This window comes from Grampus griseus, assembly GCF_964374135.1.
Source record: "Grampus griseus genome assembly, chromosome: 3".
Lineage (NCBI taxonomy): Eukaryota > Metazoa > Chordata > Mammalia > Artiodactyla > Delphinidae > Grampus > Grampus griseus.
The window spans coordinates 159,926,341-159,942,283 of NC_139019.1; the positions used below are offsets into that span (position 1 = coordinate 159,926,341).

The 15,943-nt window shown below is 42.1% G+C and overlaps 1 protein-coding gene across 1 annotated transcript in view; it reads left to right on the forward strand.

The window, feature by feature from the left end:
* The window catches only part of NWD1 (NACHT and WD repeat domain containing 1), a gene marked incomplete at both ends in the record, with an annotated part of 63,872 nt that overhangs the window by 30,957 nt on the left and 16,972 nt on the right, over positions 1-15,943 (forward strand). Inside the window, 5 exon segments of the mRNA XM_082650378.1 lie at positions 2,669-2,866; positions 5,612-5,734; positions 13,181-13,257; positions 13,261-13,291; positions 13,294-13,388. Of these exon segments, the coding sequence (XP_082506504.1) occupies positions 2,669-2,866; positions 5,612-5,734; positions 13,181-13,257; positions 13,261-13,291; positions 13,294-13,388 (524 nt within the window).

Here is a 15,943-nt window from a genome sequence, read left to right on the forward strand (position 1 = left end):
CTCCCTGCCAAATGTCCACCCCTACTACATGGACCAGTCCAAGAGTATGGATTTTGAGTCCCATCATGCTGATTCAAATCTGGGCTCTGCTACTTACTGGCAGTGTGACCTTGCAAGCCCCTAACTATCCCCACCCCTCCCCCATCCTCACTCCCGCCTTGCAGCCTTCAGTTTTCCCATCTGCAAAATGGGGATGTTGGTCGACCCTCCCACCTAGGGCTGCTGGGAAAGTTTTGCTAGTCAATTCATGCTGAGCCTGTCCCCATGGCGCCATCCGAGGATCCCGTTATGGTCATGTGACAGCACCAATGTTTTGACGTGAACGGCCTTGGAGAAGCCATTTCTGTCCTCTGCTTCCCTCATCAGCAAAATGTGGGATAGAACTAAAGTGTGTCTAGGATCCCACCCAAGTGGGAGATACTGGTGCCCATGATCAGTTACAACTTTCGCCTACATTCACGCTCGCCAGCAGTTTTAAACCTCGAAGGGAGTGATTTCCCGGGAAAACAGCCTTGGGCTTACATGCCCAGTTTAAGGGAAGATTTAAAAGCCCAAATCACAGTATGTTCTTTGCAGTGTTTCCTGATTGACAACCTGTGGCTGCCCAGAACAAGGAGGAGGTGTAGGAATGAATGTCCCCACCAGATGGCGCGGCTGAGCAACCATGCGCTCTCACCACATTCCAGTACTGTACGGCCAGCTCCTGAAAGCCCGTTGGTATTCCCTATTTCTCCCATTGCCTCAGGCTCCAGGATGACTTGGTGTGGTGCCATTTCTGTCCCTGTTTTTATTTTAAAAGACTGATATTTTGTTCATCATGGATGAGGGGGCGGGCGCATCAGTTTTGATTTTTTTAAATATTGCATTAAAATAGTACTTATCTTGGTGGTTGAGTTTGTCGGCACCACTTTAACTTTTGTACCCGTGGTGAGTGGGGCACTTGCCCCTGATCCTGGCCCTGCCCCATCCCACCCACCAGCAAACCCAGGCACAGGGCACTGCCACCATTGCCCCAGGCTCCACAGTTAGGATGCTCCAACAACAGGGACAAAATGAACTGTCTACCTTCAATGTCCCTGGTCTTCACTTGGCATTGCAATCAAACGTTGGGGGTCAGATTCCTGCCTCTTACTGGCTGTGTGACCTTGAGTAAGTTGCTTAACTTCTTCATACCTCAATTTTCCGTGTTATACGCTTGGGCACTTGGGATAGTAATGATGATACCTCTGTGTGGTAGACAGAAAAATCTGCCCCTCACCTCCCCACCCCCTGCCAAGATATAGTCACTTCTTAATCCCTGGAACCTATGACTATTACTTTATATGGCAAAAAAAAAAAAAAAAAATGTGATTAAGTTTCTTGGGATGGAGAGTTTATCCTGGATTATCTAGGTGGGCCCAAAATTCAATCACAAGTGTCCTAATAAGAAGGAAGCAGAGGGAGATTTGAAACAGAAAAAGGGAAAACGTAGAGATGCACAGATGAGAAGGCCATGTGAAAACAGAGGCAGAAACTGGGATGATGTGCTTGTATACTGCTGGTGGGAATGTCAACTGCTGCAGCCACTGTGGAAAACAGCATGGAAGTTTCTCAAAAAAACTAAAAACTAGAACTACCATATGACCCAGTAATTCCATTCCTGGGTAAAAAAAACAAAACAAAAACACTAATTCGAAAAGATACACGTGCCACAATGTTCCTAGCAGCATTATTTACAATTGCCAAAATATGGAAGCACCTAAATGTCCATCAACAAATGAATGGATAAAGAAGATGTGGTATATGTATACAATGGAATACTACTCAGCCATAAAAAAGAACTAAATTTTGCTATTTACAGCAACATGGATGGACTTGGAGGGCATTAGTCTAAATAAGTTAGAGAAATACAAATATTGTATGATATCAATTGTACGTGGAATCTAAAAAAATACAACATACTAGTGAATATAACAAAACAGAAGCAGACTCACAGATACAGAGTAAAAACTAGTAGTTACCAGTGGGGAGAGGGAATGGTAGAGGGGCAAAATAGGGGTGGGGGAATGGGAGGTACAAATTATTGGGTGTAAGATAGGCTTCAAGGATGTATTGTACAACATGGGAAATATAGTCAATACTTTGTAATAACTGTAAGTGGAGTGTAACTTTTTAAATTGTATAAACAATTAAAAATTTAAAAAGAGTTTGCGGTGATGTGGTCACAAGCCAAGGAACGCCTGAAGCCCCCAGAAGCTGGAAGAGGCAAGGAAGCATCCTCTCCCAGAGCCTCTGGAGGGAGCACAGCCCTGCTGACACCTTGATTTCGGACTTCTGGCCTCCAGAACTGTGAGAGAAGGAAGTTCTGTTGTCTGAAGCCCCCCAGGTTGTCTTGTCATAGCAGCCACAGGACACTAACCCACTCAGTAACTATGAAGTGCTGGAGAAGTGATCATTATTTCTCTAACAGACACTTGTTGGGTGCCTGACACTCAGAACATAGCAATAAACAAGACAGGCATCCTCCCTGCTATCTGGAAACCCAAGGTCTAGGGTAGGAGAGGGGGAAACCACCTGGTGCACTTGAAGTAGGGGCAAGTGTGTGTGGAGCACAGAAAAGGAGGCAGGAGGGGGGCTCCACCCAGGGAAGCAGGGCCCCTCACCTTAACCAGCATCTCCTCTGTTGCAGAGAGAAGCATCCTGTGTACAGAACTCCTGGCCAGCCTCCATTTCTTCGCCACCTCACATCCGGCGCTGCTGGGACAGCTGTGCCAACAGGCGCAGAGCTGGTTCCGGATGTGCCCACACCCTGTGCTGGTGCCCCTCGGAGGATTCCTCCAGCCCCCGGGAGGACCCCTCCAGGCAACCCTCACCGGCTGTCACAAAGGTGCATCTCCCAAACGTAGCCAAAATCCCGCCAGGCCCCTGCCTGCCTGGGGGCAGTGGACTGCAGGTGTTTTGGGCTGCTCTCTGGGTCTCCCCTCTGCCAGCTGGGAAGCCCCAAGGGTGCCATCAGGACCTGGCCCTGCGGTCTCATGCTGACTCGGCTCCCTCTGCCCCCCAGGGACTGTAGATTACTAGTGTAAATACTGCTAATGAGCCCAGAGCGAGGGCATGCCAACTGCTTCTGGGGTTTCATCTCTAAGAGTTCGGTGCCCGTCTTATAGATAGCTTCTGAGATTTACAGCCTAATGCTAGTAAGTCTGGAAACTAGGAACTGGTGCCTGACTGGACCCTGAGAGGCTGGTGGAACTTGTAGGTTCTCCCTGGGACACCAGAATGTCAGAGGGACAAGAGGATTTAGTTCTCTCCATCCATTCTTCAACCATCCTTCCTTCCTTCCTTCCTTCCATCCAGCTGTCCATCTGTCTGTTCATCCCTCCACCCATCCCTCCATCCATTCATCCTTCCACCCTTCCTTCCATCTATCCATCTGTATGTCCTTCCATCCTTCCTCCCTCCTTTATTCCTTCCTTCCTTCCCATCCATCCATCCATTCATCCATTCACCCATCAGTTGTCCGTATTTCCAATAGTCACCCTTCCTTCCACCCTTCTATCCACACCACTTACCTTCCATTTCCCCCAGTTTGCCAACTTCTATCCTCTCGCTTTACCCCTTCACTCACTCAGCCAACTCACCCACCCATCTATCAAATAATTCATCCAGTTACCCATCTAACACCCACACATTCACTCACCCACTCATCTAACCAGCCACCTATCTGTCCACTTATCCACCTCCATTCACCTCCATTCATCCATCCCTTTATCTGCCCACCCATAATCTCTCACATTAATCACTGAATACAGTTAGCTTTGGTTCAAATGCCAGTTATTGTGACTCAGGCCATTTTTGTGCCACATAGCCTTGTAGGGAAAGCTACACTCCCAAGGCACAGAGCTTCCAAATCAGAAATTCTAAGAGATGCTAAGGACAATGCATGGAAGAACTTATTTAGGGACAGCTACTAGAATGCTGTGTTGAGAAGGATTCTGAGACTCAATCTGGTTTAATGGTATATTGGTTACAATACAAGTTCTGATGCTGTAACAAAGGCCAAAGTAGCAGTGGCTTAAATAAAACAGGAGTTATTTTCTCTCACACACAATAGTCCAGGCATAAGAAAAGGTAATATGGTATCTCCAGGGGGTCAGGGACCCAAACTCTTTCAAATTTGTTGCTCTGCCATTTTCAATGTGAGGTTTTCATTTAATGGCCCAAAATGGCTGCTCCAGCTCTTACCATCACAATGGCATTCCAGCCAGTGGGAAGAGGGAAGGAGAAATAGATGGCAGGCCCCTTCCCTTCAAAGGCATGGCCTTGAAGCAGAGCTTACCACTTCTGCTCCTGTCGCGCTGGTGAGAACTTGGCCATCTTCGACTGTAAGGGAGCGTGGGAAAAATGGTCTTTGAGTAACCACGTACTCACCTAAAACCTGTGGGCTGTGGGTTTTATTACTGAAGGAAGCATGATAGAATGGCTATTGGGGGGGCCAAATCACAGAGAGTGCGGTGATAGATTAGTGATGTCTGCCACAGCGTAGGCAAAGGAAGTTACAGCTCAAAGTGAATTTTTTCTTTTTCTCATCTCAGTAGGGAAATGTGCCACTTGTACGAGCTCTAGTCATGTTGAAGTTGAGAAAGTTCCTACGCACTCTGGGCTTCAGTTTCTTCATTTTTAAAATGAGAAGTTTGAGTTCACATTTCCAAGGTCACACAGTGAGTGAGTGATCCTCCCCCACAAAAAGGGAAAAAAAGAAAGAAAAAAAATCTCATCTCTTCATGCCCTGTCCCGATGAGGTAGAAACACAATTCTGGATTCTCAGACCTGGACTGGCTCTGATTTCAGCACCTCCCCCATCACCTTAAAAATGAGGAAACTGAGGCACAGAGCAGGAAAAGGACTTAATCAGGGCATTCAGAAAGTCTGGTCTCCTGATATTCGGGCTGTTTTCTCCAGTGTAACTCGGTCCCTGTCTGTCTTCAGCGATGATCCAATCAAGATCCACCCAGCAGAGAGCCTTGGGCTGTGTTTGCTCAAACTATTAGCAAATATTTTTTTCTTTGGGGCACCAGCCCTTCTTTTCCCACACAGATCGAGCTCAAAGAGAAGTCGAAAGCAGGGTTCTCATCCTCAGCCAATTTAATTCCATTCCTGAGTCTTCTCCAACTGTGCACTCAACCATGCATCACTGACATTTGCGGCTGGATCCTTCTCTGGGGTGGGGCCATCGTGTGCACTGCAGGATGTTGAGCAACGTCCTTGCCTCCACCCATCAGATGCCAGTAGCATCCTGGTCCCCAGTTGTAACAACCAAAAATGTCTCCAGACATTTCCCAGTGTGCCCTGGGGGGCAGAATCGCCGCTGGGTAGGAACCGCTGAACTAGAGACACTTATGACTGAGGAGTGGTTTAGTCCATTTTCCTACCTCAGATCAACATACACATTTCAACCCAGAGTCTTCATCTGGCATCTGACGGCGCTGGCTTTGAAATCCTGGCTCTGCCACTTCTAGGTGTGTGACTCTGTCTGTGCCCCAGTTTCCTTATCTGTGAAGTGAGGGGCCCATTAGAGTACCTCATGGCTGAGCACTCAGACACATGAGCTCTTGTTTCCGTGTGGCTGCAGGCATCACTGCCATGGCATGGAGCCTGGAAGAGAAGCTGCTGGTGGTTGGCACCCAGGAGAGCATGGTAGCTGTGTGGGATATGGAAGAACAGCAGGTGATCCACATCCTAGCTGGACACACAGGTGAGGCTCAGGAAGTGGGGTTTATGATCAGCTTCCTCCTAGAGTCCCACAGCAATCAGTCAGTCCCCTGGGGCCCCTTCACTACCAATTCATTTCTCTGTATTAAAACCCTGACCTTTGTTCCTGCATCAGCTAGCTATAGCCACATAACAAAACACCCCAAACAGGAATATAAATTGGTGCAGCCACTGTGGAGAATAGTATGGAGGTTCCTCAAAAAACTAAAAATAAAGTTTCCATATGATCCAGCAGTCCTACTCCTGGGCATATATCTGGACAAAACTATAATTTGAAAAGATACATGCACCCCTATGTTCATAGCAGCAGTATTGAAAATAGCCAAGACCTGGAAACAACCTACTGTTCATTGACAGATGAATGGACAAAGAAGATCTGATATATATATATATATATATATATATATATATATATATGTATGTATGTATACACAATGGAATATTACTCAGCCATAAAAAAGAATGACATGATGCCATTTGCACCTACATGGATGGCCCTAGAGATGATCCTACTAAGTGAAGTAAGGCAGAAAGAGAAAGACAAATACCATATGATATCATTTATATGTGGAATATAAAATATGACACAAATGAACTTATCTACAAAACAGAAACAGACTCACAGACATAGAGAACAGACTTCTGGTTGCCAAGGGGAAGGGGGGCAGGGGAGGGTTGGATGGGGAGTTTGGGACCAGCAGATGCAAACTATTATATATGGAATGGATAAACAACAAGGTCCTATTGTATAGCACAGGGAACTATATTCAATATCCTGTAATAAACCATAATGGAAAAGAATATGAAAAAGAAAAAACAAAACCCACCCCAAACAGAGTAGCTTCAAACAATAGTTGTTTATTTAGCTCACCTCTGTGACTAGGCAATTCAGGCTGGGCTCAGCCAGGCAGCTCTTCTGGTCTCAGCCAGGCTTGCTCATGCATATGTAGTCAGTTATGGGGCATCTGGGAGCTGGCTGGTTCAGGACGTTCTTAGCTGAGACAACTCAACTCTGTTCCACATGATCTCTCATCCTCCAGCAGGTGAGCCTGGGCAGAGGCAGGGTTTCAAGAGGGCAAGCAGAAGTGTATAAGGTCTCTGAAGGCCTGGAAATGGCCTTGGAACTGGCACCCCTTCACATTCCATTGGCCAAAGGAAGTCCCAAGAACAATCCAGAATCAATGGGTAGGGAAATTTGCTTCATCTCTTGATGGGAGGAGCAAAGTCACACTGCACAAGGTATAGATCTTGGACGGTAAAGGATTGTGGTCATTTATGCAATTTGTCTACCACAGTCTCTCAGAGCCTAAGTAACGTTTTCGCTTCTACAAAACCATCACAGCTATGGTTGATTCATTCCAACAATTATTGAGTGCTTACTGTGTACCAGGCCCTGATCTGAGGCTGAAGAGAGACAGATCGGGGCCGAAACTTGGGGGAGGGGAGTGAGGCACACCCCTTGGGTGTAAAATTTAGGAGCATCCCAAAGTTAAAAAAAACTTTGTCATCATGATAATATTTCAATGCAATGTGTTTATTTTTTATTTATTTATTTTGTTTTGGCCGTGCCACACAGCATGCAGGATCTTAGTTCCCCGACCAGGGGTCAAACCCATGCCCCCTGCAGTGGAAGCATGGAGTCTTAACCACTGGACCGCTGGGGAATTCCCGAATGCAATTATTTATTTATTTATTTATTGGCTGCATTGGGTCTTAGTTGCAGCACGCGGGACCTTCCGTTTCGGCGCACGGGCTCTTCCTTGCAGTGCATGGGCTTTCCTCTAGTTGTAGCGCACAGGCTCCAGAGCATGTGGGCTCATTAGTTGTGGCGCGTGAGCTTTAGTTGCCCCGCCGCATGTGGCATCTTAGTTCCCTGACCAGGGATCAAACAGGCATCCCCTGCATTGCAGGACGGATTCTTAACCACTGCGGAATGTCCTGCAAATGTAATTTTTTAAAATGTTTTTAAAAATCAAAAAATTAATGCAGAACAATCCACGATGAATAAACATCAACCTGTCTTAAAGACAGGATGAGTAATAGTGCCGTGTCAATCCACACTGGAGAGAGAGGCAAAAGGAAAACTCAACAATTTGGTACCTCCTTAAACTTTGCACCCGAGGTAAGTGCCTTACTTGCCTCACCCTGATCCCGGCCCTGAGCCAGATCCGTGTATTTGAGAAGGCAAGCCGGACAAAAATGTAGTTACAAATTGCAATAAGTGTAATGAGGAAAACACAGTGTCATGAGCTACAATAACCAAAGTGACTGACTTAGGGCAGTTAGGGAAAGGATTTCTCTGAGCAGGGACACTCAACCAAGATACAAAGGCTATGAATAAGTGTGCAAAGGGCAGGAAGGTAGAGCATCCCAGGTGTGGGAAACAACCAGTGCAAAGACCCTGAGAAGATGAGGTTGGAACATGGATAGAGTAGGAAGGAAGCTGTAAGGCTGGTGCTTAGGATATTGTATCAAATGAAAGGAGCCACTCACAAAAGACTACATGGTATGTGATTCTTTTATATGAAATGTCTGCAACAGGTAAATCTGGAGAGACAGAAAGCAGTTTAGTGGTTGTCAGGGGCTGGTGGAAGGGGGATGGAGAGAGACTGCTAACGGGGACGGGGTTTCCTTTTTGGGTGACAAAAATGTTCTGGAATCTGATAGAGGTGACGTTTGCACAACATCGTGAATGTACTAGTATCACTGATTATACAATTTAAGATGGTTTAAATGATAAGGGGAGAAAAGGGAGGGAGTGACAGTTTTTGAGGTTATGAAAATACTCTAAACCTAGCCTGTGGTGATGGTTGCACAACTCTGGGAACGTTCATTTCCCAGAACGGTGAATTATACTGTTGTACATGAATAGGTGAATTTTATGCTTGTGAATTATATCTCAATAAAGATGTTAAAATATTACATGATTGCAATCTCAGTATGTACATGGTTTTATCGTTTTTTTCTCAACATTTTGCCATAAACATTCTTTTGTCTTCATGGAATCTTTTTAAAAACAACTTTATTGAGGTATAATTTACATACCATACAATACACGTGTTTTAAACATATAGTCAATGATTTTGTAGTAAATGTATCAAATTGTGCCACCATTACCGTAATCCTGCTGTAGCACTTTCCATCACCCCAAGGAGATCCCTCCTGCCCCCTTTGCAGTCCATCCCTCCTCCCACCCCCAGCCCCATGGTAACCACCAATATGCTTTCTGAGTCTACAGGTTTGTATTTTCTGGACCTTTCATATAAATGAAATTGTATAGCATGTGGTCTTTGGCATGGGACTTCCTTCACTCCACGTAACATTGTCTGAGTTCATCTGTATTGTTACATGTATGGTTAGTTTTTCCTTTGCATTGCTGAGCCGTATTCCATTGCATGGAATGAACAGAGGTTTTAATCCATTCATCACTTGAAGGACATTTACACTGTTCCCAGTTTGGGGCTGTTATGAATAATGCTGCTGTGATTCACTGAATCTTCATCTTTATAATGCTAACTGCACCAAAAATATTTCATTTCTCTCGATAGATCGTGTTCCAGAATTTATTAAACTATTTAAAAATTTTTTGGGGCTATTTAGGCTATTTGTAGTTATCTGCTATTTGGATAACACTGGGATGAATCTGGGATTTGTTTGTTTGTTTGTTTTTAATTAATTAATTTATGTATATTTATTTTTGGCTGTGTTGGGTCTTTGTTTCTGTGCTAGGTCTTTCTCCAGTTGCGGTGAGCGGGGGCCACTCTTCATCACGATGCGCAGGCCTCACACCGTCGCGGCCTCTCCCGTTGCGGAGCACAGGCTCCAGACGCGCAGGCTCAGTAGTTGCGGCTCACGGGCTTAGTTGCTCCGCAGTATGTGGGATCTTCCCAGACCAGGGCTCGAACCCATGTCCCCTGCATTGGCAGGTAGATTCTTAACCACTGCGCCACCAGGGAAGCCCGAATCTGTTTTTACTCTTGCCAATATTTTTCCGTTCTGTTGAATATTTCTAGTGAGTGGTATTCTTGAATTGAAAGGTATGAACATTCTTAGGGGTTTTGAGAAGTGTTATCTTATTGCTTTCCAAACAGATTGTAACAGATTAAAACACTCTCCAACCCCAAAGCTCCCAGCATTACATGTTTTCATTTTACTCTTTTTGTCTGAGGGGTTGGAGCGGGGTGGATACTGACAGAGTATCTGTCAAATAAGATTCCCTCTATTTTGTCATCATCAGGATAGCTATTTTCCTGGAGGTCTATTCAATCTCTGTATCTGTGTGTGAGAGCCCTCTCTTCAAGACTTGAGCCCATTTACCAGAGGTGACCTTGATTCATTTTTTAAAGTCCTCAAACTCTTATTATTTGTAATCAGAAAAACTCAATAATCTATTTGCCGAAAAAAATGAAAATATTATAGACCTACATAATAGGGGAAGTGAAAGTTTCCGATCCTGTGACAGCAATGCTGGAGGTGGTTGGTACTGGCTTGTGAGAGCTGTCTGAAATTTTCAAGAATTTGGTGAGGTGATTGTCAAACACAACCATTCTTTTTTTTAAATTTATTTTTGTATTGAAGTATAGTATATTTACAATGTTGTGTTAATTTCTGCTGTACAGCAAAGTAACTCAGTTATACAGATATATACATTCTTTTTTTTTTTTTTTTGCGGTACACGGGCCTCCCACTGTTGTGGACTCTCCCGTTGTGGAGCACAGGCTCCGGACACGCAGGCTCAGCGGCCATGGCTCACGGGCCCAGCCGCTCCGCGGCATGTGGGATCCTCCCGGACCAGGGCATGAACCCGTGTCCCCTGCATCGGCAGGCGGACTCTCAACCACTGCGCCACCAGGGAAGCCCTATATACGTTCTTTTTTGTATTCTTTTCCATCATGGTTTATCCCAGTATATTGAATATAGTTCCCTGTGCTATACAGTAAGACCTTGTTGTTTATCCATTCTGTGTGTAAGTTTGCATCTACTAACCCCAAACTCCCAGTCCATCCCTCCCCCACTTCCCTCTCCCCCTTGGCAACCACAAGTCTGTTCTCTATGTCCAAACACAGTCATTCTTAAACATTAAATTATAGAAACATACAATTAAATAGATTATATTAAAACAAGGTAATAAATACCCAAAGCTCATCACTTTCTAAATATTTTACCACACTCTACTCTTATGTCTCTTCTTGGCTGTTATATCCATGTGATGGAAATGATGTGTTACTGACCATCTCTTTACGACTGCATATATATATATATATATATATATATATATATATATATATATATATCTCCAATAACCAGGTTGCACAAGCTTATATGACTATATATAACCATGGTCTTTTTTTTTTTAGTTAACATCACGTATTTTGCCTCTTTCCATATCATGTATACATCTCTAATTCACTTTAGCAGTGATATAGTATCTTATGTATAGGGATATATTATAAAGCATTGCTATTTATAGAAATTTTGGTTGAAAAATACCGCAATTGCAAGAAATAAAAGTCACCCCTAATACTGCTGACATATGAATTCTAAAGTAAAATTCCCTTCCTTTACTCTCCCCTCACCCTTCAGTGTCCCCCTGGAAGTGATCAGTGCACACAGTCTGTTATATGCCATTAGCAATTCTTCTCTAGGCTTATGCAGACATAGCTCTGTCCTTTGAGCTTTCGTCAAAAGTTACATCATGCTGTTTTATATACTGGGTTGCAACTTGCTTTTGTTGCAGTAGGTTGTAACAATGTTTTGTGGTGATTGAGAGCCTGGGCTCCAAGCTGAGATCCTAGCTCCATTACTTATTAACCATGTGGCTTTGGATAAGTTACTGTACTCAGCTGTGGCTCAGTTTCCCCATCTATACAATGGGATAACAATAGTACCTCACGACCTGTCATGAGATTAAAAGAGTTTAATGCATGTTAACCACTTACAACTATGTTTGGCACACATAAAGCACTAAGTATTGGCTGTTGTAATAATAATTATTATTAGGTGTATGTATATATCCATTTTATTATTTTTAGTGCCTGCCTAATATTCTTTACATGGATGTACCCTATTACTTAACCAACTCCCTTTTCATTGACAGGTTGTTTTCAGTTTTCTTTTTTTTTTGCGGTACACGGGCCTCTCACTGTTGTGGCTTCTCCCATTGCGGAGCACAGGCTCCAGATGCGCAGGCTTAGCAGCCATGGCTCACGGGCCTAGCCGCTCCGCGGCATGTGGGATCTTCCCGGACCGGGACACGAACCCGCGTCCTCTGCATCGGCAGGCGGATGCTCAACCACTGCGCCACCAGGGAAGCCCTCAGTTTTCTTTTTACACAGACAGTGTTGCATTTAAAGTCCTTCTCCATCTTCACACACTTATGCTATTATTTCTGTAAGACACATTCCTGGAAGTGGGATTTCTGAGTCAAATTGTATGCACATTGTTCATTTTCCCCTCTTTTTCTTAGCTTTTTATTCTAAAAATAACTGTAGACTCAGAGAAAGTTGCTGAAATAGTACAGAGAATTCCTGTGTACCTTTTGTCTACCTTTCCAGGCTAGCAATGTCTTACATAACTATAGTATATTATCAAAACCAAGACATTGCACATTTTAACTTTTAATAAATGTCACCAAATTACCCTTCTGCAAATTTATATCAACTTATACTCCCATCAGCATGGTATGAGATTAAGTGATTTCTTGTACCTTTGCCAGCACTCCAGCAATTAATTCATAGTTTTTGCCAATACTATGGATAATAATGATATTGGTATTTCATGTTGCATTTTGTGACTACTAGTGAGATTGAACATCATTCTCAAATGTTTATTGTCCACTTGTACTACTTCTGTAAATCTCTTGTTATATGATTTGTCCAATTTGTAAGTTGTTTGCGTTTTTGTTGCTTACTTGTAAGAACTCTTTGTTTATTAAAGAGGGTCTCCATTTATCTGTTATATACTGCAAATATTTCCTCCTAATGTGTCATATGCCTTTCAATTTTATCCTCCTGAAATTTTACACTTTTATGTAATCCACTTTGTCAATTTTTCCCCTTTATGTCTTCCAAATTTTGTTCTCCTTAGAAAACTATCTCTCCAGGAGTATGAAATCTTCTCTTATAATTTTATTTTGGTTTACTTTTTGTTTATTAATTTTAAATACTTCCTGGATGATGATAACCTTTTATACATTTCAATGATCTCTATTTAATACAGATTCAACATTTGGGCAATTGATTTAATCCCAACCAGTTGTTACACTCAGTTTAGCTTTGCCACATTCCATTATTTGTAATTTGGATATGTTCTAATCTATCCATCTTTCCTTTGGGAAACCAGGGAATTTCTAAGCCAGCAGAAGTTATGGTAGTTGGAAGGTCAAAATGTTCCCAGCTAATATACTATCCTCCACCCTGGCCTGCTGCAGGAGGGGTGAGGTGTGTGAAAGTGTTTGCCAAAGGATCGTTTGCCATCTCTACCTCGAAGGATCACACGCTGTGCTTGTGAAACTTACTCTCTAACCAGGAGAAATTCACCATTTGGGAGGAGGCTCAGAAGGTCCCACTGAACCTCAGATCTTGAGCCTTCATGTGGATGAAGCAAAGAAGGTTGTGCATTCAGCATCTAGCTCAAAGGTAACAAACACTTGCCCCGTTTGCAAAGTAAAGCTGAGACCAGAGCAGTCAAAGATGGCATATGGTGTTTATATAAGGAGGGGCTCCCTGATATGGGACAGGGGGACTGTAAACAGAGGTACACAACTACTTGAGAGGGTGCCATAAAGGGCTTCAAAACTTATAGTTGGATTAGATGATCTTGATAGATCTTTCTGATCCTAAGGGTTAAGACCTTTCACCATTTTTAATGCAGTCATTTTTTTAGTGCTATAAATTTCCCTCTGAGTACTGCTTTACCTACATCCCATGAACTTTGATATGTTATATTATCATTTACATTCAGTTCAAAATATTTTTAGCATTTCCCTTTTGATTTCTTCTTTGATATATGGGCTATTTAGCAGTGTGGTATTCATTTCCAAATATTTGAGAGGTTCCCAGATAGTGTTCTCTTATTTTTTTCCTAATATAATTCCATTTGCATTATGTGAATCCTTTCAAATTTATTGAAATGCTCTTTCTTGGTAAATGTTCCACATGCATCTGAAAACAATATGTTTTCTGCTGTGTTACTCCATTATGTCAATCATAACTCTATAATCTGATCATTTTATGAATAGAAACACACAACAGAATAATGGGTTAAAGCTTAGCAATTAAAGGCCAAATCTGTATCTAAGTCCCAGTTGACTTCTTTGCAAGCTGAGTAATCTTGATTGTATCACCTCACCTCTCTGCCTCAATTCTTCCTCTACCTCATGAGATAATGAATGTAAAACACCCTTCATAGTGTTGGGTACATTGTAAGCAACAAATAATTAATAGCTATTAATTATTCTATTTTATTAGTAATTGATGGTTGTTAATGTAAGTAATATTGGTAGCTTACAAACTATGCTGTCCAAAGTGGAGAACCACCAGCTAGATGTGGTTATTGAGCACTTGAAATGTGGCTATTCCAAGTTGAGATGTGCTGTAAGTATAAAACACACAGTGGATTTCAAAGACTCAGTATCATGAAAAAGTAAAATATTTCAATAATAATTTTATATTGATTACATGTTGAAATGATAACATTTGGATATACTGGGTTAAATAAAGTATATCATTGAAATTGATATCACTTGTTTCTTTTTACCCTTTTTAAGGTGGCTAATAAAAAATATAAAGTCATGTGTGGCTTGCATTATATTTTTATTGGACAATGTAGGCTTCAATATTACAGAAGTGTGGGTTGATTTCAAGACTGATTATAGAAATCAGCTTTGTTATCAGCAAAAGTTTGGAAAATACAGTAAAGAAATAATATATAATAAATAATTGCAAACATTACCATTATTAACATTTACATGATTTTGCTTTACATGGTGCATGTGTGTGTATGCACATGTACATGTGTGTATGAAACAAAATTGGGATAAAACCATATACACAGTTTTTAAAAATAAATTTATTTATTTATTTATTTTTGGCTGCTTTGGGTCTTCATTGCTGCGCGAGGGCTTTCTCTAGCAGTGGAGAGTGGGGGCTATTCTTCGTTGCAGTGTGCAGGCTTCTCACTGCGGTGGTTTCTCTTACTGTGGAGCACAGGCTCTAGGTGTGGGCTCAGTAGTTGTGGTGTGTGTGCTCTAGAGCTCAGGCTCAGTAGTTGTGGCACATGGGCTTAGTTGCTCTGAGGCATGTGGGATCTTCCCAGACCAGGGATCGCACCCATGTCCCCTGCATTGGCAGGTGGATTCTTAAACACTGAATTGCCACCAGGGAAGTCCCTAAGCAGTTTTATAAAGCTATTTTTGCCCATAACTTTAAACATTCTTCAAAAACAGCATGATTAGTGATTTCACAAGATTCTGTTGCATGGCTCTGCTGTAGTTTATTTAACTAATCCCTCATTACTGAACATGTAGGTTGTTTCCATTTCTTTGCACTTTCAAATAGCTGAGGTAACTTTCCTTGTACATATATCTTTGTGTGTATCTCTCCTTATTTCTTTAGTGTAAATCCCACAAATAGAATTAATGGGAAATGTTTACTATTTAAATGATTACTGCTGATAAAAAGGTACTTTTGGGGGTAAGGTTAAAAATGAAACCTCTTTAATTATTAATCAGCAATTACTTGGAATGAACATATAGGCACATGGCATAGCTGACTGTTCTTCTATTTTTAAAACTTTTTATTTTATAACAAGTTTAGATTTATGGAAAAGCTATAAAGATAGTAGAGAGAGTTCCCGTATGGCCTTGTTCCAGCCTTCTCCAAAGTCAACATCTTATATAACCAGTGTACATTTGTCAAAACTAAGACATTAATATTGACAATTACTATCAACTCAGTTCCAGAATTTATTTGGATTTTATCCATTTTTTCATGAATGTCCTTTTGCCATTCCAAGATCCAATCCAGGATCCCTCCCCCTTCCCCACTCCTTTTTTTTAAAACTGACAGAGTGTCGATGATAAAATGCATGAACTATAAAAAAAAATAGGTCTTAATATAGCCAATATTTTGTAATAACTGTAAATGGAAAGGAACTTTACAAAATTGTACAAAGATTAAAAAATTTTTTAATT